Genomic DNA, 25,728 nt, shown 5'->3' on the forward strand with positions numbered 1-25,728 from the left:
GGAAAGGCCATGTAACACAGTGGCAAAAATGCCAACTTTTTTGCAATGTGTTGCTGCCATTAAATTCTAAGTTAATGACTATTTGCAAAAAAAAAAACAAGTTTCTCAGTTCGAACAATAAATATATTTTCTTTGCAGTCTATTCAATTGAATATAAGTTGAAAAGGATTTGCAAATCATTGTATTCTCTTTTTATTTACCATTAACACAACGTGCCAACTTCACTGGTTTTGGGTTTTGTATTCAAAAAATGGCTTGTCATGTCTTCAGCTCACTTGGCGGTCTTGTCGCTTCCTCTGTCAACCTGGCGCGGAGAAAATAATATAAGTGATTTTAATTTCATTTTAAAAAGGTTGATACTTGATGGACATTTACTGACCTCACTTTGCTAGGCTTCCTCCCTGTAACAAATGTATGAAGAAATGATGACTCTTTGTTATGTTTGGGGTATCTCAATTGGTATAGTAAAAAGCTCTCACTTCTGTTCATGAGGCCACAAATGCAGAAGCAGCAGCAAACGGTGAAAGCGCAGAAACCTGTGAGAGCCATCAGGATGGTTTTGTAACCTGAGAAAAAAAAAAAATACATATTTCACTTTTAAAAAGTACTAACACAATATCTTGCAAGGGGTACTACACCCATCACATGTCCGCAGGCATTTTTATGGCTGCATTGTCTCAAGATACATTACTACGGAAAGTTAACTTGGATATATTTGAGAGTAGTCAGTGTGCAGCTAGTATGGAAGCACCGAAAAAGAGGTGAAACCCAGCCATTGTTGTCGAAGCAGCTGGCAACACAAGTAAGTGGCAACATACACGTGTCTTGCCTGTGATGCATGAGTGCTGTCAAAACATGGGGAAAAAAATCCAACATATTCTGAACACCTGCTCTTTTGGCAGTGGTCGGCGCAGCATGAGTTCCTTCTGCACCGGGGAGCTGTGGTTCACTGAAGGGAAACATAAATTCCAACATGTATGTGACATTGCGAATATTCATTCCCCTGGTAGTGGTAGAGTGCATGAGTGCTGGCGGCATGTGGGAGTTGCTAATTCTAATATGCTGTGATATTCAGATACGCCCCTTTAGTGTTGATAGTGTCATGGCCTGGGCCTGCACGAGTGTTGCCGACACGAGGTGAGCTGCGGTTCACGGAGGAACACATGAATTCCAACATGTACTGCAACATTCTAAATATCCTAGTGGTGGCTGTATGCTCTGCGACTGCACGAGTGCTGCAAATTTCAACATAGACTGTGACATTCGGAAGATACACTGCCGTAGTGGTGGTAGCCTCATGGTCTGGTAAATACACGAGTGCTGCTGCCACTGGGTGAGCTGCGGTTCACGGACGAAAACATGAATTCCAAAATGCACTGTAACATTCTGGCTATCCTAATAGTAGTTTGATTGTCTGGGACTGCACGAGTGCTGCCGGCACTAAGTGAGTTGCATATTCTAGCATTTACTGCCTTAGTTGTGGTAGCCGCATGGTCTGGGAATGCACGAGTGCTATTGCCACTGGGTGAGCTGCGGTTCACTGATGAAAACTTGAATTCCAATGTGTACTGTAACATTCTGACTATCCTAAGAGTAGTTTCATTGTCTGGGACTGCACGAGTGCTGCTGGCACTCAGTGAGTTGCATATTCTAGCATACACTGCCTTAGTGGTGGTCGCCTCATGGTCTGGTAAATACACGAGTGCTGCTGCCACTGGGTGAGCTGCGGTTCACTGACGAAAACATGAATTCCAAAATGCACTGTAACATTCTGGCTATCCTAAGAGTAGTTTGATTGTCTGGGACTGCACGAGTGCTGCCGGCACTAAGTGAGTTGCATATTCTAGCATTTACTGCCTTAGTTGTGGTAGCCGCATGGTCTGGGAATGCACGAGTGCTATTGCTACTGGGTGAGCTGCGGTTCACTGACGAAAACATGAATTCCAAAATGCACTGTAACATTCTGGCTATCCTAATAGTAGTTTGATTGTCTGGGACTGCACGAGTGCTGCCGGCACTAAGTGAGTTGCATATTTTAGCATACACTGCCTTAGTGGTGGTAGCCGCATGGTCTGGGAATGCACGAGTGCTATTGCCACTGGGTGAGCTGCGGTTCACTGATGAAAACTTGAATTCCAATGTGTACTGTAACATTCTGACTATCCTGAGAGTAGTTTCATTGTCTGGGACTGCACGAGTGCTGCCGGCACTCAGTGAGTTGCATATTCTAGCATACACTGCCTTAGTGGTGGTCGCCTCATGGTCGGGTAAATACACGAGTGCTGCTGCCACTGGGTGAGCTGCGGTTCACGGACGAAAACATGAATTCCAAAATGCACTGTAACATTCTGGCTATCCTAATAGTAGTTTGATTGTCTGGGACTGCACGAGTGCTGCCGGCACTAAGTGAGTTGCATATTCTAGCATTTACTGCCTTAGTTGTGGTAGCCGCATGGTCTGGGAATGCACGAGTGCTATTGCTACTGGGCGAGCTGCGGTTCACTGACAGAAACATGAATTCCAAAATGCACTGTAACATTCTGGCTATCCTAATAGTAGTTTGATTGTCTGGGACTGCACGAGTGCTGCCGACACTAAGTGAGTTGCATATTCTAGCATACACTGCCTTAGTGGTGGTAGCCGCATGGTCTGGGAATGCACGAGTGCTATTGCCACTGGGTGAGCTGCGGTTCACTGATGAAAACATGAATTCCAAAATGCACTGTAACATTCTGGCTATCCTAATAGTAGTTTGATTGTCTGGGACTGCACGAGTGCTGCCGGCACTAAGTGAGCTGCATATTCTAGCATACACTGCCTTAGTTGTGGTAGCCGCATGGTCTGGGAATGCACGAGTGCTATTGCCACTGGGTTAGCTGCGGTTCACTGACGAAAACATGAATTCCAATATGTATTGTAACAATCTGGCTATCCTAAGAGAAGTTTCATTGTCTGGGACTGCACGAGTGCTGCCGGCACTAAGTGAGTTGCATATTCTAGCATACACTGCCTTAGCGGTGGTAGCCTCATGGTCTGGTAAATGCACGAGTGCTGCCGCCACTGGGTGAGCTGCGGTTCCACGAAGGAAACATGAACATTAACAGTGTATGTATACCGTGTCGTTCTAAAAAGCCGCTCGTCTGGTAGTGGTGCCGTCATGGTCTGGGAGTGCTCGAGTGCTGTTGGCACTGGGCGAGCTGCAAATTTCAACATATACTGTGATCGTCAGTAGATATGCTCAATTAGTGGTCATAGCGTCATGGTGAGCGGTGGTTCACTGTGATGTTCAGATACACACCTTTAGTGTTGGTAGTGTCATGGCCTGGGGCTGCACGAGTGTTTCAGACACTAGGTGAGTTGCGGATCACTAAGGAAAACATGAATTTCATCATGTACTGTAACATCAGAATTAGAAATACTTTATCAATCCCCAAGGGGATTTTTTAGTGGCAGCTTCATTGTCTAGGTGCACGAGTGCTGCCGACACGCCAGGGTGAGCTGCAGTACATTGAGGGAAACAATAACCTCTACAGTATTTGAAGTACTGTATATAATTCTGAACAGATGCTCGTCTGGTAGGGTTAGCGTCATGGCCTGCACAAGTGCTGTCAGCACTGGGTGAGCTGCAAATTCCAATATACAGTGTATATAGTGTGAGAGTCAATAGATGTGTTCTTTTATTCATCATAGCGTCCTGGTCTGGGGCTGCACAAGTGCTATTTGAAGGAAACATGAATTTGTTTATTATAAATGAATACATGTTAAATAATTCAAATAAAATAAAATAAAAGAAATATTACATATATGTTATATTTTGTATTGCTACTATGGTACATTTTTAGTCTACTTTATACCTGCATTATCCTTTCCATCCTTACCCTTTCCATCCTTTGTAACTGAGCTACTGTGTGAAACAATTTCCCTTGTGGATCAATAAAGTTTTTCTAAGTCTAAGTACATGTTAAGTAACATTATGGAAATCCGCTGGCCTGATAGTGGTAGCATCATGATCGGGGACTGCACGAGTGCTGCCATCACTGGGGAGCAACATATACTGTAATATCAGAAGATATGCTCCCTTCGTGGTGGTTGGGTCAACAAATTAGACAAAAATGGCTGTGTTGACTCATTTTTAGTGCATAGTAAATGTATACTGCTTTACAAGCTGTGCACTAACTACTCTAAAGAATGTCAAATGTCATTTCTGACACGTTGATGACTTACGTGCACAAGTTGGCCCGGGGCTGCTCCAAACCCCCGTCGCCCCACAGGTGACTTCTGGCGAGCCGATCATCAGGAAGCCTCGGTGACATTTGAACCGACAGGTGGAGTTGACGGTGTGATTCCCTTCTGCGCAGCTGAGGTATCCGTCCGGGTGCGACAGGTGGGTGCAGTGCACAGCTGGGGGAACACAAGTTTATTACAGTTGTACCTAATTTTTCTTTACTAAACCAAAATTGTACGAAAACCAAAGAAATGTTCCCCATAATAAATAATGTAAATCCAATGACTCTGTTCCAGACACCCACAAATATGGTGGTTTATTTTCCAGTTTATGGTGGTTCACTTATTTTTACACTTAATGTTAAAAACTTAGATTGCCACATCATAATATGAACTGCACTGTATATACTGTAACTTTGTTTTACACTTGTATGACAGGGCAGTGACTTAAAGATAACCCATTATGCAAAACCAACTTTTCTTACCTATTAGTACATGTATTTGTGTATTTGGGATCTGCATAAGTCCTGAAAATGTGAAATCAAACTATGGGGGCATTGCGGAGATATTTATAAAACTTGCGCCAAACAAGCCATATGTGGGATAAAGTGCTATAGTCAACAAGTTCCTTATTTTTCTCTATCAACTTTTCGTGGGGCAGACTGGCTCGTACATGCACATGCATCCTCCGCTGTTGCCATTTCTTATACTCCGTAGCCTATGGTTTAAACTCATATCTGTCAGTAGTCTCGCTATGGAAGCACCAAAAACTGCAACATGGCTGATGGGGAGAATCGGCGCATAAATAAGATGGCACATTTTAAAGAGACAGCCAGAAAGCGGTTGAAAAACATGATCTATGCAACATTTAAAAAAAACAAAAAACACCTTCAAATGTTATGTAGATATGTCGTTGTGGCTTGTGCAGCCCTTTGAGACATTTGTGATTAAGGGCTATATATATAAACTTTAATTGATTGATTGATAGACAAGACTATTCTAAATGTAGGAAAAAATCACAATATGACCCCGTTAATAAGTTTCCTGTACATTTTGTAATGCTTTTAGGATGGCAGAACAGATTATTTCCATTTCTACTAATTTAATTGGGGAAAATTAAATTATGACAATAATACTAAAAATACTCTTGCAAATTGTCAATATCTTGATACTAATTTACTTTGTAACATTGACCATATGTCTATGTTGATGTTGACAGGACACACACACGTCTGAATCAGCACTGAATGTGATACACACACTGTGAGGTTGAAGGAAAAGAAGTCCCAGCCAACACGATATCATTAGGAGTCTGTTCAGCTGAAATGACATCACATGATAATGTGCTTCATCCTGACTACTTCTCTTCAACAAACATCTTGTATAATAAGTGACAACGCTACTTACAAAACCCAAAACCAGTGAAGTTGGCACGTTGTGTAAGTGGTAAAAAAACCCAGAAAACAATGATTTGCAAATCCTTTTCAACTTATATTCAATTGAATAGACTGCAAAGACAAGATATTTAACGTTCGAACTGGTAAACTTTATTATTCTTTGCAAATATTAGCTCATTTGGAATTTGATGCCTGCAACATGTTAAAAAAATCTGACACAAGTGGCAAAAAAGACTGAGATAGTTGAGGAATGTTTATCAAACACTTATTTGGAACATCCCACAGGTGAACAGGCTAATTGGGAACAGGTAGGTGCCATGATTGGGTATAAAAGCAGCTTCCATGAAATGCTCAGTCATTCACAAACAAGGATGGGGGCGAGGGTCACCACGTTGTGAACAAATGCGTGAGCAAATTGTCGAACAGTTTAAGAACAACATTTGTCAACCAGCTATTGCAAGGAATTTAGGGATTTCACCATCTACGGTCCGTAATATCATCAAAAGGTTCAGGGAATCTGGAGAAATCACTGCACGTAAGCGAAGATATTACGGACCTTTGATCCCTCATGCGGTACTGCATCAAAAAGCGACATCAGTGTGTAAAGGATATCACCACATGGGCTCAGGAACACTTCAGAAAACCACTGTCAGTAACTACAGTTGGTCGCTACATCTGTAAGTGCAAGTTAAAACTCTACTATGCAAAGCGAAAGCCATTTATCAACAACACCCAGAAACGCCGCCGGCTTCGCTGGGCCCGAGCTCATCTAAAATGGACTGACCCAAAGTGGAAAAGTGTTCTGTGGTCTGACAAGTCCACATTTGAAATTTTTTTTGGAAACTGTGGCTGTAGTGTCCTCCGGAACAAAGAGGAAAAGAACTGTCTGGATTGTTTTAGGTGCAAAGTTGAAAAGCCAGCACCTGTGATGGTATGGGGGTGTATTAGTGCCCAAGGCATGGGTACTTACACATCTGTGAAGGCACCATTAATTCTGAAAGGTACATACAGGTTTTGGAGCAACATATGTTGCCATCCAAGCAACGTTATCATGGACGCCCCTGCTTATTTCAGCAAGACAATGCCAAGCCACGTGTTACAACAGCGTGGCTTCATAGTAAAAGAGTGTGGGTACTAGACTGGCCTGCCTGTAGTCCAGACCTGTCTCCCATTGAAAATGTGTGGTGCATTATGAACCGTCAAATACGACAACGGAGACCCCGGACTGTTGAACAACTTAAGCTGTACATCAAGCAAGAATGGGAAATAATTCCACCTGAAAAGCTTCAAAAATTGGTCTCCTCAGTTCCCAAACGTTGACTGGGTGTTGTTAAAAGGAAAGGCCATGTAACACAGTGGTAAAAATTCCCCTGTGCCAACTTTTTTTAAATGGGTTGCTGCCATTAAATTCTAAGTTAATGATTATTTGCAAACAAAATTCAAGTTTCTCAGTTCTAACATTAAATATCTTGTCTTTGCAGTCTATTCAATTGAATATAAGTTGCAAAGGATTTGCAAATCATTGTATTCTGTTTTTATTTACCAATTACACGACGTGCCAACTTCACTGGTTTTGGGTTTTGTAATAATACTAAAAATACTATTAAAATATATTGATACTAATTTACTTTGTAACATTGACCATATTTCTATGTTGATGTTGACAGGACACACACATGTCTGAATCAGCACTGAATGTGATACTCACACTGAGAGGTTGAAGGAAAAGAAGTCCCAGCCAACACGGTATCTTTAGGAGTCTGTTCAGCTGAAATGAGATCACATGATAATGTGCTTCATTCTGACTCTTGAACAAACATCTTGTTAAAAAAACCCATTTAGAACACCTTATGACAGGGGTGTCCAAACTTTATCCATCACTGAAAAGTGAAAACAATTTTTGTACAAAACCCAAAACCAGTGAAGTTGGCACGTTGTTTAATTAGTGATTTGCAAATCATTTTCAACTTATATTCAATTGAATAAACTGCAAAGACAAGATATTTAATGTTAGAACTGAGAAATTTGATATTTTTTTCCAAATAATCATTAACTTAGAATTTAATGGTAGCAACACATTGCAAAAAAGTTGGCACAGGGGCATTTTTACCACTGTGTTACATGACCTTTCCTTTTAACAACACTCTGTAAACGTTTGGGATCTGAGGAGACCAATTTTTGAAGCTTTTTTGGTGGAATTTTTTTCCCATTCTTGCTTGATGTACAGCTTAAGTTGTTCAACAGTCCGGGGTCTCCGTTGTGGTATTTTAGGCTTCATATTGCGCCACACATTTTCAATGGGAGACAGGTGTGGACTACAGGCAGGCCAGTCTAGTACCCGCACTCTTTTACTATGAAGCCACGTTGTTGTAACACGTGGCTTGGCATTGTCTTGCTAAAATAAGCAGGGGCGTCCATGATAACGTTGCTTGGATGGCAACATATGTTGCTCCAAAACCTGTATGTACCTGTATGTACCTTTCAGCATTAATGGTGCCTTCACAGATGTGTAAGTTACCCATGTCTTGGGCACTAATACACCCCCATACCATCACAGATGCTGCTTTTGAACTTTGCGCCTAAAACAATCCGGATGGTTCTTTTCCTCTTTGTTACGGAGGACACAACGTCCACAGTTTCCAAAAACAATTTCAAATGTGGACTCGTCAGACCACAGAACACTTTTTCCACTTTGCATCAGTCCATCTTCGATGAGCTCGGGCCCAGCGAAGCTGGCGGCCTTTTCTGGGTGTTGTTGATAAATGCCTTTGGCTTTGCATAGTAGAGTTTTAACTTGCACTTACAGATGTAGCAACCAACTGTAGTTACTGACAGTGGTTTTCTGAAGTGTTCCTGAGCCCACGAAGTGATATCCTTTACACACTGATGTCGCTTTTTGATGCAGTACCGCCTGAGGGATCAAAGATCCGTAATATCATCGCTTACGGGCAGTGATTTCTCCAGATTCTCTGAACCTTTTGATGATATTACGGACCGTAGATGGTGAAATCCCTAAATTCCTTGCAATATCTGATTGAGAAATTTTGTTCTTAAACTGTTCGACAATTTGCTCAAGCATTTATTCACAAAGTGGTGACCCTCGCCCCCATCCTTGTTTGTGAATGACTGAGCATTTAATGGAAGCTGCTTTTATACCCAACCATGGCACCCACCTGTTCCCAATTAGCCTGTTCACCTGTGGGATGTTCCAAATAAGTGTTTGATGAGCATTCCTCAACTTTCTCAGTCTTTTTTTGCCACTTGTGCCAGCGTTTTTGAAACATGTTGCAGGCATCAAATTCCAAATGAGCTACTATTTGCTAAAAAAATAAAGTTCTCCAGTTCGAACGTTAAGTATCTTGTCTTTGCAGTCTGTTCAATTGAATACACTGGTTTTGGGTTTTGTAATAATCCTAAAAATACTACTACAATCTCTTGATACTAATTTACTTTGTAGCATTGACCATATTTCTATGTTGATGTTGACAGGACACACACACAAGTCTGAATCAGCACTGAATGTGATACTCACACTGAGAGGTTGAAGGAAAAGAAGTCCCAGCCAACACGGTATCATTAGGAGTCTGTTCAGCTGAAATGACATCACATGATAATGTGCTTCATTCTGACTGCTTCTCTTCAACAAACATCTTGTGTAATAAGTGACAACGCTACTTACAAAACCCAAAACCAGTGAAGTTGGCACGTTGTGTAAGTGGTAAAAAAACCCAGAATACAATGATTTGCAAATCCTTTTCAACTTATATTCAATTGAATAGACTGCAAAGACAAGATATTTAACGTTCGAACTGGTAAACTTTATTATTTTTTGCAAATATTAGCTCATTTGGAATTTGATGCCTGCAACATGTTAAAAAAAAATCTGACACAAGTGGCAAAAAAGACTGAGATAGTTGAGGAATGTTTATCAAACACTTATTTGGAACATCCCACAGGTGAACAGGCTAATTGGGAACAGGTGGGTGCCATGATTGAGTATAAAAGCAGCTTCCATGAAATGCTCAGTCATTCACAAACAAGGATGGGGGCGAGGGTCACCACTTTGTGAATAAATGCTTGAGCAAATTGTCGAACAGTTTAAGAACAACATTTGTCAACCAGCTATTGCAAGGAATTTAGGGATTTCACCATCTACGGTCCGTAATATCATCAAAAGGTTCAGGGAATCTGGAGAAATCACTGCACGTAAGCGAAGATATTACGGACCTTTGATCCCTCATGCGGTACTGCATCAAAAAGCGACATCAGTGTGTAAAGGATATCACCACATGGGCTCAGGAACACTTCAGAAAACCACTGTCAGTAACTACAGTTGGTCGCTACATCTGTAAGTGCAAGTTAAAACTCTACTATGGAAAGCGAAAGCCATTTATCAACAACACCCAGAAACGCCGCCGGCTTCGCTGGGCCCGAGCTCATCTAAAATGGACTGACCCAAAGTGGAAAAGTGTTCTGTGGTCTGACAAGTCCACATTTGAAATTTTTTTTGGAAACTGTGGCTGTAGTGTCCTCCGGAACAAAGAGGAAAAGAACTCTCTGGATTGTTTTAGGTGCAAAGTTGAAAAGCCAGCATCTGTGATGGTATGTGGGTGTATTAGTGCCCAAGGCATGGGTACTTACACATCTGTGAAGGCACCAATAATTCTGAAAGGTACATACAGGTTTTGGAGCAACATATGTTGCCATCCAAGCAACGTTATCATGGACGCCCCTGCTTATTTCAGCAAGACAATGCCAAGCCACGTGTTACAACAGCGTGGCTTCATAGTAAAAGAGTGTGGGTACTAGACTGGCCTGCCTGTAGTCCAGACCTGTCTCCCATTGAAAATGTGTGGTGCATTATGAACCGTCAAATACGACAACGGAAACCCCGGATTGTTGAACAAGTTAAGCTGTACATCAAGCAAGAATGGAAAAGAATTCCACCTGAAAAGCTTCAAAAATTGGTCTCCTCAGTTCCCAAATGTTGACTGAGTGTTGTTAAAAGGAAAGGCCATGTAACACAGTGGTAAAAATTCCCCTGTGCCAACTTTTTTAAAAATGTGTTGCTGCCATTAAATTCTAAGTTAATGATTATTTGCAAACAAAATTCAAGTTTCTCAGTTCTAACATTAAATATCTTGTCTTTGCAGTCTATTCAATTGAATATAAGTTGCAAAGGATTTGCAAATCATTGTATTCTGTTTTTATTTACCAATTACACAACGTGCCAACTTCACTGGTTTTGGGTTTTGTAATAATACTAAAAATACTATTAAAATATATTGATACTAATTTACTTTGTAACATTGACCATATTTCTATTTTGATGTTGACAGGACACACACATGTCTGAATCAGCACTGAATGTGATACTCACACTGAGAGGTTGAAGGAAAAGAAGTCCCAGCCAACACGGTATCATTAGGAGTCTGTTCAGCTGAAATGAGATCACATGATAATGTGCTTCATTCTGACTCTTGAACAAACATCTTGTTAAAAAAAACCCATTTAGAACACCTTATGACAGGGGTGTCCAAACTTTATCCATCACTGAAAAGTGAAAACCATTTTTGTACAAAACCCAAAACCAGTGAAGTTGGCACGTTGTGTAATTAGTGATTTGCAAATCATTTTCAACTTATATTCAATTGAATAAACTGCAAAAACAAGATATTTAATGTTAGAACTGAGAAATTTGATATTTTTTTCCAAATAATCATTAACTTAGAATTTAATGGTAGCAACACATTGCAAAAAAGTTGGCACAGGGGCATTTTTACCACTGTGTTACATGGCCTATCCTTTTAACAACACTCTGTAAACGTTTGGGATCTGAGGAGACCAATTTTTGAAGCTTTTCTGGTGGAATTTTTTCCCCATTCTTGCTTGATGTACAGCTTAAGTTGTTCAACAGTCTCCGTTGTGGTATTTTAGGCTTCATAATGCGCCACACATTTTCAATGGGAGACAGGTCTGGACTACAGGCAGGCCAGTCTAGTACCCGCACTCTTTTACTATGAAGCCACGTTGTTGTAACACGTGGCTTGGCATTGTCTTGCTAAAATAAGCAGGGGCGTCCATGATAACGTTGCTTGGATGGCAACATATGTTGCTCCAAAACCTGTATGTACCTGTATGTACCTGTATGTACCTTTCAGCATTAATGGTGCCTTCACAGATGTGTAAGTTACCCATGCCTTGGGCACTAATACACCCCCATACCATCACAGATGCTGCTTTTGAACTTTGCACCTAAAACAATCCGGATGGTTCTTTTCCTCTTTGTTACGGAGGACACAACGTCCACAGTTTCCAAAAACAATTTCAAATGTGGACTCGTCAGACAACAGAACACTTTTTCCACTTTGCATCAGGCCATCTTCGATGAGCTCGGGCCCAGCGAAGCTGGCGGCCTTTTCTGGGTGTTGTTGATAAATGCCTTTGGCTTTGCATAGTAGAGTTTTAACTTGCACTTACAGATGTAGCGACCAACTGTAGTTACTGACAGTGGTTTTCTGAAGTGTTCCTTAGCCCATGAAGTGATATCCTTTACACACTGATGTCGCTTTTTGATGCAGTACCACCTGAGGGATCGAAGATCCGTAATATCATCGCTTACGGACAGTGATTTCTCCAGATTCTCTGAACCTTTTGATGATATTACGGACCGTAGATGGTGAAATCCCTAAATTCCTTGCAATATCTGATTGAGAAATGTTGTTCTTAAACTGTTGGACAATTTGCTCAAGCATTTATTCACAAAGTGGTGACCCTCGCCCCCATCCTTGTTTGTGAATGACTGAGCATTTAATGGAAGCTGCTTTTATACCCAACCATGGCACCCACCTGTTCCCAATTAGCCTGTTCACCTGTGGGATGTTCCAAATAAGTGTTTGATGAGCATTCCTCAACTTTCTCAGTCTTTTTTGCCACTTGTGCCAGCTTTTTTGAAACATGTTGCAGGCATCAAATTCCAAATGAGCTAATATTTGCTAAAAAATAAAAGTTCTCCAGTTCGAACATTAAGTATCTTGTCTTTGCAGTCTGTTCAATTGAATACACTGGTTTTGGGTTTTGTAATAATCCTAAAAATACTACTACAATATCTTGATACTAATTTACTTTGTAGCATTGACCATATTTCTATGTTGATGTTGACAGGACACACACAAGTCTGAATCAGCACTGAATGTGATACTCACACTGTGAGGTTGAAGGAAAGGAAGTCCCAGCCAACACGGTATCATTAGGAGTCTGTTCAGCTGAAATGACATCACATGATAATGTGCTTCATCCTGACTGCTTCTCTGCAACAAACATCTTGTATAATAAGTGACAACGCTACTTACAAAACCCAAAACCAGTGAAGTTGGCACGTTGTGTAAATGGTAAAAAAAAAAATAGAAAACAATGATTTGCAAATCCTTTTCAACTTATATTCAATTGAATAGACTGCAAAGACAAGATATTTAACGTTCGAACTGGAAAACTTTATTATTTTTTACAAATATTAGCTCATTTGGAATTTGATGCCTGCAACATGTTAAAAAAAATCTGACACAAGTGGCAAAAAAGACTGAGAAAGTTGAGGAATGCTCATCAAACACTTATTTGGAACATCCCACAGGTGAACAGGCTAATTGGGAACAGGTGGGTGCCATGATTGAGTATAAAAGCAGCTTCCATGAAATGCTCAGTCATTCACAAACAAGGATGGGGGCGAAGGTCACCACTTTGTGAATAAATGCTTGAGCAAATTGTCGAACAGTTTAAGAACAACATTTGTCAACCAGCTATTGCAAGGAATTTAGGGATTTCACCATTTACTGTCTGTAATATCATCAAAAGGTTCAGAGAATCTGGAGAAATCACTGCACGTAAGCGAAGATATTACGGACCTTTGATCCCTCATGCGGTACTGCATCAAAAAGCGACATCAGTGTGTAAAGGATATCACCACATGGGCTCAGGAACACTTCAGAAAACCACTGTCAGTAACTACAGTTGGTCGCTACATCTGTAAGTGCAAGTTAAAACTCTACTATGCAAAGCGAAAGCCATTTATCAACAACACCCAGAAACGCCGCCGGCTTCGCTGGGCCCGAGCTCATCTAAAATGGACTGACCCAAAGTGGAAAAGTGTTCTGTGGTCTGACAAGTCCACATTTTAAATTTTTTTTGGAAACTGTGGCTGTAGTGTCCTCCGGAACAAAGAGGAAAATAACTGTCTGGATTGTTTTAGGTGCAAAGTTGAAAAGCCAGCATCTGTGATGGTATGGGGGGGTATTAGTGCCCAAGGCATGGGTACTTACACATCTGTGAAGGCACCATTAATTCTGAAAGGTACATACATGTTTTGGAGCAACATATGTTGCCATCCAAGCAACGTTATCATGGACGCCCCTGCTTATTTCAGCAAGACAATGCCAAGCCACGTGTTACAACAGCGTGGCTTCATAGTAAAAGAGTGCGGGTACTAGACTGGCCTGCCTGTAGTCCAGACCTGTCTCCCATTGAAAATGTGTGGTGCATTATGAACCGTCAAATACGACAACGGAAACCCCGGATTGTTGAACAACTTAAGCTGTACATCAAGCAAGAATGGGAAATAATTCCACCTGAAAAGCTTCAAACATTGGTCTCCTCAGTCCCCAAACGTTGACTGAGTGTTTTTAAAAGGAAAGGCCATGTAACACAGTGGTAAAAATTCCCCTGTGCCAACTTTTTTTTAAATGTGTTGCTGCCATTAAATTCTAAGTTAATGATTATTTGCAAACAAAATTCAAGTTTCTTAGTTCTAACATGAAATATCTTGTCTTTGCAGTCTATTAAATTGAATATAAGTTGCAAAGGATTTGCAAATTATTGTATTCTGTTTTTATTTACCAATTACACAACGTGCCAACTTCACTGGTTTTGGGTTTTGTAATAATACCAAAAATACTATTAAAATATCTTGATACTAATTTACTTTGTAACATTGACCATATTTCTATGTTGATGTTGACAGGACACACACATGTCTGAATCAGCACTGAATGTGATACTCACACTGAGAGGTTGAAGGAAAAGAAGTCCCAGCCAACACGGTATCATTAGGAGTCTGTTCAGCTGAAATGAGATCACATGATAATGTGCTTCATTCTGACTCTTGAACAAACATCTTGTTAAAAAAACCCATTTAGAACACCTTATGACAGGGGTGTCCAAACTTTATCCATCACTGAAAAGTGAAAACCATTTTTGTACAAAACCCAAAACCAGTGAAGTTGGCACGTTGTGTAATTAGTGATTTGCAAATCATTTTCAACTTATATTCAATTGAATAAACTGCAAAGACAAGATATTTATTGTTGGAACTGAGAAATTTGATATGTTTTTCCAAATAATCATTAACTTAGAATTTAATGGTAGCAACACATTGCAAAAAAGTTGGCACAGGGGCATTTTTACCACTGTGTTACATGGCCTTTCCTTTTAACAACACTCTGTAAACGTTTGGGATCTGAGGAGACCAATTTTTGAAGCTTTTCTGGTGGAATTTTTTTCCCATTCTTGCTTGATGTACAGCTTAAGTTGTTCAACAGTCCGGGGTCTCCGTTGTGGTATTTTAGGCTTCATAATGCGCCACACATTTTCAATGGGAGACAGGTCTGGACTACAGGCAGGCCAGTCTAGTACCCGCACTCTTTTACTATGAAGCCACGTTGTTGTAACACGTGGCTTGGCATTGTCTTGCTGAAATAAGCAGGGGCGTCCATGATAACGTTGCTTGGATGGCAACATATGTTGCTCCAAAACCTGTATGTACCTTTCAGCATTAATGGTGCCTTCACAGATTTGTAAGTTACCCATGCCTTGGGCACTAATACACCCCCATACCATCACAGATGCTGCTTTTGAACTTTGCGCCTAAAACAATCCGGATGGTTCTTTTCCTCTTTGTTACGGAGGACACAACGTCCACAGTTTCCAAAAACAATTTCAAATGTGGACTCGTCAGACCACAGAACACTTTTTCCACTTTGCATCAGGCCATCTTCGATGAGCTCGGGCCCAGCGAAGCTGGCGGCCTTTCCTGGGTGTTGTTGATAAATGCCTTTGGCTTTGCATAGTAGAGTTTTAACTTGCACTTACAGATGTAGCAACCAACTGTAGTTACTGACAGTGGTTTTCTGAAGTGTTCCTGAGCCCATGAAGTGATATCCTTTACACACTGATGTCGCTTTTTGATGCAGTACCGCCTGAGGGATCGAAGATCCGTAATATCATCGCTTACGGGCAGTGATTTCTCCAGATTCTCTGAACCTTTTGATGATATTACGGACCGTAGATGGTGAAATCCCTAAATTCCTTGCAATATCTGGTTGAGAAATGTTGTTCTTAAACTGTTCGACAATTTGCTCAAGCATTTAGTCACAAAGTGGTGACCCTCGCCCCATCCTTGTTTGTGAATGACTGAGCATTTAATGGAAGCTGCTTTTATACCCAACCATGGCACCCACCTGTTCCCAATTAGCCTGTTCACCTGTGGGATGTTCCAAATAAGTGTTTGATGAGCATTCCTCAACTTTCTCAGTCTTTTTTGCCACTTGTGCCAGCTTTTTTGAAACATGTTGCAGGCATCAAATTCCAAATGAGCTAATATTTGCTAAAAAATAAAAGTTATCCAGTTCGAACGTTAAGTATCTTGTCTTTGCAGTCTGTTCAATTGAATACACTGGTTTTGGGTTTTGTAATAATACTAAAAATACTACTACAATATCTTGATACTAATTTACTTTGTAGCATTGACCATATTTCTATGTTGATGTTGACAGGACACACACACAAGTCTGAATCAGCACTGAATGTGATACTCACACTGAGAGGTTGAAGGAAAAGAAGTCCCAGCCAACACGGTATCATTAGGAGTCTGTTCAGCTGAAATGACATCACATGATAATGTGCTTCATTCTGACTGCTTCTCTGCAACAAACATCTTGTCAAAAAACAACAACTACAAAAAAACCATTTAGAACACCCTATGACAGGGGTGTCCTAACTTTATCCACCAAGGGCTGTATACTGAAAAGTGAAAGCCATTTTTTATATAATAAGTGACAACGCTAATTATTATTATGTGTTAGTATGCACATTTCAGCTTTTTCTCTTTACCCAGTCTTTTTGCCCATTCTTCTTACATCTTTACTGTTTTTTTGTTTTGTTTGATTTTATGCCAACAATATACTGCGAGCCAACAAAACTCCAGCTGCGAGTCGCAAATGTCCCCCCCCCCCCCGGCTGCGCTTTGGATAACGAATAGATAATGAATTATCTATGGCCCCCGGGATGATATTTGATTAGTATTGGAACCGGCCCGCAGGCCACAGCCGCCTGCTGCTGTTTTGCACGCACCAATACTCCATCAGTGTTGGCGCTAGGAATTTTCCAAATCCAGTCATAAAAATGGGGTCCCACTTTTTTTGTAAGCGTTTTGAAAACAAATGATAAATGTAAGCATTATCCTGTTATATCTCACATTCTATATTGTGTTTCGGAAAAAGGTTGTCATAAACGTTAATTCATTAAAAACAATTATACAAAAGAAAACACATTTTTATGCATATGTAAATGTATAAACATTCATTCACTTTCTTCTTTCCTTCATGGATCTAAACTTTACCGCTGCCGGTATTTTTTTCTATATTTTTATTGTAATATTTTCAGAATGTGTTTGTTCTATTTTTGGCCAAAGTAAGACAAAGAAAACAATCTGAAGTTGTCTTTATTTTTTAGTTTTAATGCCACGATTTTAATCGTCACACACACACTAGGTGTGGCGAAATTATTCTCTGCATTTTACCCATCACCCTTGATCAGTTGAGGTGAGAGGAGCAGTGAGCAGCAGCGGTGGCCACGCCTGGGAATCAGTTTTGGTGATTTAACCCCCAATTCCAACCCCTTGACGCTGAGTGCCAAGCAGGGAGGTAACGGGTCCCGTTTTTAATAGTCTTTGGTATGACTGGGCCGGGGTTTGAACTCACAACCTACCACCGATCTAAAGATTAAAAGGCAAGCAATTTCAAGCAGTACATATACTTTTTCTGTCATTTTCTGGTGTTTGCGGGCCAGATCTGCCCCCCGGGCCTTGAGTTTGACACCTGTGTCCTAAACGTAAACTAAGTACCTCCTTACCTGTGTGACTTGTGTTTCCCTGCAGGTCAGCGTCACACAAACAGGTGAAGTTGTTGGCGACTTCCCGACATCGCCCTGGTCCACATATTGTGTCATTGCACTGAGCTGTCAGGACAAAGAAAGAGGAACATCAAGAGAGGTGCTTCCCCCGCCTGCCACACGGACACCACCTTGGTAGCACACGGCGTATTTCTTCTGCCGGCACTTCTCGTCGTTCCACTTCCCTCGGTTGTCCCCGTTGTTGACGTAGATCTCCACGCAGACCGTCACGCTCTTGTTGTTGTTGGGCTCGTTCTCCGCCCAGGACTCCTCGCCCATCCACGTGCTGTTGTTCCCCACCCAGGTCCAGTCCTCCCGCGTCCTGGTGAGTCCCAGCCAGTAGTACGGGCTAGAGGTCTTGTTTGGCAAGACGGAGACCAGCTTGTCGTTCTCGTCCTGGTTCTGGATGACCACCATGTCCGTGTAGGTGTTCCTGCACCACTGCCGGGCCTGGCTCCAGTTCATGGTGGTGCTGGAGTGGTGATACGTCCACCCTGAGCAGGTCCCCGCTAAAGAACTCCCTGATGGATATTCAGACAAGGACAGTTAGTCAGCATTCGCTTCTCAAAAACAGCACAGTGTCCTGATCATACAGGATCTTTGACGAGCCCTTTGTACAGAAGGTCCTCAAAAACAACACAAGACTCGTCATTTAGAAGAGATTTGGCAAGCTTTTTTGCACTACCACCACAAAAACAGCAGAGGAATCCTGTTTTTTGAAGTAACGCCACAAAAACAGCAGAGCGCTCATGTCCAATAAAGCATCTTTGAAACACATTTTTGCAGTGGATCCTTGAAAATAGCAGGTTACTTCTGTTGTATTATTTTCTGTCTTTAAGTACAGTAGCTTTTTTGCAGTATATTCTCAAAAACAGTGTAGTGTCCCGATCATACAGGATCTTTGACTAGATCTTTCTGCCATTTTTGGGTTTTATCGGGACTCCTGATGACGTTTCGAGACATCTCCTACAACAACAGGACCAGTATTGTGCTGCTGAATCAAGTCCGTTTTTTTAAATTTTTGTCTAAAGGTCCCCCCTTATAACATTTTAGCAAACATTTTTTTTCCAAAAATATGCATTTTCTGCCATTTTCGGGTTTTATCGGGACTCCTGATGACGTTTCGAGACATCTCCTACAACTTCAGGACCAGTTTTGTACTGCTGAAGCAAGTTCGTTTTTTTTTTATGTTTGTGTAAGGGTCCCTCCTCCCTTACGACATTTTCACGAAAAAAAGTTTTCCAAAAATATGCATTTTCTGACATTTTTGGGTTTTATCGGAACTCCTAATGACGTTTCGAGACATCTCCTACAACTACAACACCAGTATTGTGCTGCTGAAGCAAGTCCGTTTTTTTGAATTTTTGTGTAAGGGTCCCCCCTTACGACATTTTAGCGAAAAAAAGTGTTCCAAAAATATGCATTTTCTGCCATTTTCGGATTTTGTCGAAACTCCTGATGATGTTTCGAGACATCTCCTACAACTACAGGACCAGTTTTGTACTGCTGAAGCAAGTTCGTTTTTTTTTTATTTTTGTGTAAAGGTCCTTCCCCCCCTCACGACATTTTAGCAAAAAAAAGTATTCCAAAAATATGCATTTTCTGCCATTTTCGGGTTTTGTCGAAACTCCTGATGATGTTTCGAGACATCTCCTACAACTGCAGCACCAGAATTGTGCTGCTGAAGCAAGTCCGTTTTTTTGAATTTTTGTGTAAGGGTCCCCCCTTACGACATTTTAGCGAAAAAAAGTGTTCCAAAAATATGCATTTTCTGCCATTTTCGGGTTTTGTCGGGACTCCTGGTGATGTTTCGAGACATCTCCTACAACTACAGCACCAGTATTGTGCTGCTGAAGCAAGTCCGTTTTTTTGAATTTTTGTGTAAGGGTCCACCTTCGACATTTTAGCGAAAAAAAAGTGTTCCAAAAATATGCATTTTCTGCCATTTTCGGGTTTTGTCGAAACTCCTGATGATGTTCCGAGACATCTCCTACAACTACAGCACCAGAATTGTGCTGCTGAAGCAAGTCTGTTTTTTTTGTTGTTTTTTTAAGGGTCCCCCCTCACGACATTTTCGCGAAAAAAAGTTTTCCAAAAATATGCATTTTCTGACATTTTTGGGTTTTATTGGAACCCCTAATGACGTTTCGAGACATCTCCTACAACTACAACACCAGTATTGTGCTGCTGAAGCAAGTCCGTTTTTTTGAATTTTTGTAAGGGTCCCCCCTTATGACATTTTAGCGAAAAAAAGTGTTCCAAAAATATGCATTTTCTGCCATTTTCGGGTTTTGTCGAAACTCCTGATGATGTTTCGAGACATCTCCTACAACTACAGCACCAGTATTGTGCTGCTGAAGCAAGTCAGTTTTTTATTTTATTTTTGTTTAAGGGTCCCCCTTACGACATTTTCACGAAAAAAAGTTTTCCAAAAATATGCATTTTCTAACATTTTTGGGTTTTATCGTGACTCCTAATGACGTTTCGAGACATCTACAACTACAGCACCAGTATTGTGCTGCTGAAGCAATTACATTTTTTTAAACTTTTGTGTGAGGGTCCCTCCCCCCTTGCGACATTTTAGCGAAAAACATTTTCAAAAAATATGTTTTTCGGGTCCTGTCATATACTGTAGTAAAGCAAATAGAACTAGATGTTTCAATCCCTTTGGTAAGTAGGAACAATCTTGACGGTAGCAGTCGGTGTGGAGTGGTGAAAGGGAGGGTAAGTATGTCATTGGGGTCTTCGGGTGGGCACCCTGCTTCATCGACGTTTCGTTGATTGAAGCCCACGACGTCTCCAGAGGGCTCAACGATGTACCTAGCGTCCCAGGTACACCCCCCTCCATGCCATACCCTCCATATCCTGTTGGACTCTGCATGGCAGGGTCGTCCTTTTCCCTGAGTCAGGCCTAAGCCTGACCGCATACCATTGTCTCTCATTTTACTGCCCAATTAGGGTCCTTGCGCTTAATCCAGAGCCAGTTGCTGGCTTTTTCGGCAGCTCTTGACATGGACTTGATAGTCTGTTGGAGGGAGCGTCCTTTCACCCCCATTTTTCTCAACAGACTGATGGTAGATGTGGCAATAAATCCCCTGCATCCCACCTCTACTGGGAAAATGCTGGTCTTCCAGCCGTTCTGGGATGCTTCAGCTGCCAGGTCAGAATATTTGGTTTTTTTCCTTTCGTAAGCCTCTTCAACCCCTTCTTCCCATGGTACTGTCAGTTCCACGACATAAGCCAGTTTTGCTGTTGGAGACCACAGGACCATGTCTGGCCGGAGTGTTGTAGCCATTATTTCTGGGGGAAACACAAGCTTTTTATCAAGGTCCACTTCCAATTTCCAATCTCGAGCCGACTGCAGGATGCTTGCATTATTTGGTGTTGTTTGACACTCTTGATGTTTGCCAGCTGGTACAAATTGTGTGAAGTGGACCTTTCCTGCTGGTGTTAGTGGGAGATTGTTTGTGGTGGTTCGCCTCTGTTCCAGTGTTGATGCAAGCTCTCTGAGTACTTGGTTATGCCGCCAAGTATAGCGTCCTTGGGTGAGACTTATAGTACACCCTGATAGGATATGCCTTAGAGATGCAGGTACTTGACACAGGGAACAGGCGGGATCTTCTCCGTACCAGGTTTTCAGATTTATGGGGGACGGTAGCAGGTCGTACGTGGCTCTGATGATAAAACTCAGTCGTGCTCCCTCCATCTGCCAGATGTCATACCAGTTGAGCTTTTTCTTCTCCAGGCTTTCCCAGTTGGTCCATCTCCCCTGCTTGGCCATTGAGACGGCTTTAGCATGTCGCTCTCCCTCCTCCTGTCTCCTGACTTCCTCTACTACTAGCCGTCTCTTCTGCTCTGATGTTGCTTTGTGCCATAGGGGAGGTTTTGGGATGAGCCCGAGCCTTGCTCTCCCATGCTGTACTTGCCCAACCACATCTCTGAATTGAAGAGCAGACTTTGCACTCTGAACAGCTTCTGATGGAATCCACTTCCTTCCCGCTGTTACTCGGGGGGCCGCTGTTCGAATGACTGCATCCTCAGTTTTAGTTAGCGTCATGACCAGCCTTGCTTTGGTGCATTTGAATTCTTCCACCAGTCCTGAGATTGGTAATTCCAATTTGCCATGCCCATATAGTCCAATAGAACTGAAGCATCTTGGAACTCCAAGCCACTGTTTCAGCTGTGTGCTTATCACACGTTCCAATTTTTCAACCTTGGTGATGGGGATTTCGTACACAGTTAAAGGCCACAAGAGTCTTGGGAGTATGCCAAATTGAAAACACCACAACTTAAGTTTTCCTGGCAACAAGGTTTTATTGATGCAATCCATGTAAGTGATGGTATCCTTTTTTAGTTGCTCAAACTGTTCGGTGTCTTTGAGCCTTGCGTCGTACCACCTTCCCAAGCTCTTTACTGGCATTTCTGAAACAGTTGGTACTGGTGTTCCGCTGACATGAAATCTCTGGTCTGTGACTTGGCCTTTCACAATGGAGATACTTCTGCACTTGCTGGGCTTTAACTTCATCCGTGCCCATGTTATATTTGAATGAAGTTTCTCCAGCAGTCTCTTGGTGCAGGGGACAGTTGTTGTGAGTGTTGTTATATCGTCCATATAGGCTCGAATTGGTGGTAATCTCTGACCACATTGTAGTCGTTCTCCTCCAACCACCCATTTCGATGCTCTAATAATGATTTCCATTGCCATCGTAAAGGCCAATGGGGAGATGGTGCACCCAGCCATGATGCCTACTTCCAGAGATTGCCACGTTGTGGTGAAGCCTGATGTTGTGAGGCAAAACTGCAAATCCTGGAAATAGTGTTTTACGAGATTTGTGATTGTAGTTGGCACTTGGAAGAATTCAAAGGCAGTCCACAGCAATGAATGAGGGACTGATCCATAGGCGTTGGCCAGATCAAGGAACAAGACATGAAGATCTTTTCCTCCTTTTTTCGCAGTCTGGATTTGATGCCATATGATGCTGTTATGTTCGAGGCATCCAGAGAAGCCTGCTATGCCAGCCTTTTGGATCGATGTATCAATGAAGTGGTTTTGCTTCAGATACTCTGTTAGTCGCTGTGCCAATACGCTGAAGAAAATCTTGCCTTCGATGTTCAGAAGGTTTATTTGGCGAAACTGTTCAATGGTGGTCGAGTTCTTTTCTTTTGGGATAAGCACTCCTCCCGCTCTTCGCCAGGCTTTCGGGATGATCTGCTTGTCCCACACCACCCTCATGTTTTTCCACAGGAATTTCAGAACCTCCGGAGCGTTCTTGTAGACACTATACGAAACACCATTAGGGCCTGGGGCAGATGCCGATCTTGCCTTTTTTACTGCCTGCTTCACCTCGCTCAGCTTGGGAGGGCTGACATCAACCTGATGTTGTGCGGGTGATATAGGAGGGATGTCAGTGGGGACAATGACCGGTTCATGTTTCTTCTCATCAGTATAGATGGTTCTCAGATATTCTTCAACCTGGTCTTTTGATGTTTTCAGAGATCCACTCTTCTCTTTTGTGAAAATCCCTTTCACAAATTTAAAGGGGTCTTTGTAGAAGTCGGTTCTGGCTTTTTCTTTCTTCTTCCGACGCATCCTTAGGCTTTCCGCTCGACAGAGTTTTGAGAGCCTCTGTTTTAATTCCTCTTGAAGGAGGTCGATGCCTTCCCTTTCTTCTGCTGTTGCCTTTCTCCACACCTTCCTTAGCTGTCGCCTTTCTTTTACAAGTAGATGGATTTCTTGAAGCCGACGAGATTTGGGGGCGGGAAGCATGTCTTCCTTTCTGACTTTTTCCTTCACTCCACATCTCTTCTCTCCGTAGCTGTAGATTAGGTCACCCATCTTCTCCAGCTTCTTTTCGGCTGATCCTTTGATGTTACTTAGGATAAGGCTTAAGTCTATGTTGATGGTTTCCCACTCCTTGCTGTTAGACTTTGGCCATTTCACCAACGGCTTACGTCCTTGCATGTTTTCCTTTTTGCGGTGTACTGGGTATGGTCTTGGACTGGTGGTTCTGCCTGATGCTTCCTCCTCATCCTGCGGGGTGCTGATGCTCTGCGGACTGTGGGTTTCTTCCTGCCGCTGAGTTTCATCCGACTGATTTAACCTTCTTCTTAACAGAAGCCGGTCAATGCGGGGCCCTGGGTTAGGGGTTTTCAGGCATTTCTTCCGTCCTTGGTGAACTTTAAGACCATGGGTTGATGTTACTTTAGCCCATCCACACACACACATCTGAAGAACATGTCCAACTGCTGGTTTCTCAAGAGTATTACTACTACCTTCATTCATTGTCGTGTCCATTCCAAGGGTCGTTACCGGGAGATCAGCCTGTGAGTCTTCTTACGCCCCTGCTCTCGCAGACTCTAGGGGTATTCTTCTTCTTGAACTTTCTGTAGCCAGATATGGTGGCTCTTGTGCCCTAATAGGGTGACGGAGCCTGCTGCTGTGGGTAGTTAGCCCATAACAGCCCCGTTGGGGTCTATTTCCTCCTGTCAGCTGTCTCTCCAAGCTGTCACAAGGTCTTTCCCTTGTTGTCAGCTGCACTTTCACAACAGTCACTGGGTTTTTCTTCCAGAAGATCAGTAAAGCAAATAGAACTACATGTTTCAATCCCTTTGGTAAGTAGGAACAATCTTGACGGTAGCAGTCGGTGTGGAGTGGTGAAAGGGAGGGTAAGTATGTCATTGGGGTCTTCGGGTGGGCACCCTGCTTCATTGACGTTTCGTTGATTGAAGCCCACGACGTCTCCAGAGGGCTCAACGATGTACCTAGCGTCCCAGGTACACCCCCCCTCCATGCCATACCCTACATATCCTGTTGGACTCTGCATGGCAGGGTCGTCCTTTTCCCTGAGTCAGGCCTAAGCCTGACCGCATACCATACCATAGAAGATCTTTGACAAGTATTTTTGAGGTAGCTCCACAAAAACAGCAGAGAGCTCATGTTGAATAAAGGATCTTTGAAACACATTTTTGCAGTGGATCCTTAAAAAAAACAGAGGACTTCTGTTGTATTAATTCTGTCTTTAACTACAGCAGATTTTTTGCAGTACATTCATAAAAACAGCCAAGTGCTCCGGTCGTTTAGAGCATTTTTGAAACACTTTTTTTCAGTGAATCCTTCAACAGCAGAGAATTTATGTTGTATTAATAATCTTTGATTAGCTTTTTTGCAGTATATTCTCAAAAACAGCAAATGACTCTCGTCAAATTAAGCATCTTTGAAACATTTTTTTTCAGTGAATCCTTCAAAACAGCAGAGAACTGTTGTATTAATAATCTTTAACTAGCTTTTTGCAGTATATTCTCAAAAACAGCAAATGACTTGTCGAATAAAGCATCTTTGAAACACTTTGTTTCAGTGAATCCTTCAACACAGCAGAGGACTTCTGTTGTATTAATAGTCCTTAACTAGATTTTTTGCATTATATTCTCAAAAACAACAAGTGACTCTTGTGGAATAAAGCATATTTTAAACATTTTATTTTAGCAGGAGATTCTTAAAAACAACAGGGGACTTCTGTTGCATCAATAACCTTTGAGTAGCTGTTTGGCAGGATGTCCTCAAAAACAGCACAGTGTTCCTGTCATATGGAGGTTATTTGACAAGCACTCTTAAAGTTGAGCAACAAAAACAATCTCGCACTCCTGTAGAATAAAGCATATTTAAATCACATTTTTGCAGTATGTTCTCAAAAACAGCACAATACTTGTCATTTAGAAGAGATTTGGCGAGCTTTTTTGCACTACCATCACAACAATAGAAGAGGAATCCTGTCATATACTGTAGAAGATCTTTGACAAGTATTTTTGAGGTAGCTCCACAGAAACAGCAGAAAGCTCATGTCGAATAAAGCATCTTTGAAACACATTTTTGCAGCAGATCCTTGAAAAT

General features: G+C 41.9%; 1 protein-coding gene across 2 annotated transcripts in view; it reads right to left on the bottom strand.

Annotated features, from left to right (window-relative positions):
- Positions 1 to 185: 185 nt before the first annotated feature.
- Positions 186 to 25,728, bottom strand: part of LOC133644366 (P-selectin-like) — a 27,013-nt gene continuing 1,470 nt past the window's right edge. The window contains exons 3-10 of one of the 2 annotated variants that reach the window (XM_062038784.1): positions 17,972 to 18,361; positions 17,802 to 17,906; positions 16,488 to 16,547; positions 7,330 to 7,389; positions 4,225 to 4,401; positions 480 to 566; positions 380 to 401; positions 186 to 304 (exon numbers count right to left, since the gene is read on the bottom strand). In XM_062038784.1, the coding sequence (XP_061894768.1) occupies positions 259 to 304; positions 380 to 401; positions 480 to 566; positions 4,225 to 4,401; positions 7,330 to 7,389; positions 16,488 to 16,547; positions 17,802 to 17,906; positions 17,972 to 18,361 (947 nt within the window). In that variant the 3' untranslated portion in view covers positions 186 to 258. Of the gene's footprint in view, positions 305 to 379; positions 402 to 479; positions 567 to 3,308; positions 3,368 to 4,224; positions 4,402 to 7,329; positions 7,390 to 16,487; positions 16,548 to 17,801; positions 17,907 to 17,971; positions 18,362 to 25,728 lie in introns of those variants that run through there. The other variant, XM_062038785.1, reaches the window with a different exon arrangement.

The sequence above is a fragment of the Entelurus aequoreus genome, linkage group LG27 (assembly GCF_033978785.1).
Source record: "Entelurus aequoreus isolate RoL-2023_Sb linkage group LG27, RoL_Eaeq_v1.1, whole genome shotgun sequence".
In the NCBI taxonomy this organism is placed as follows: domain Eukaryota; kingdom Metazoa; phylum Chordata; class Actinopteri; order Syngnathiformes; family Syngnathidae; genus Entelurus; species Entelurus aequoreus.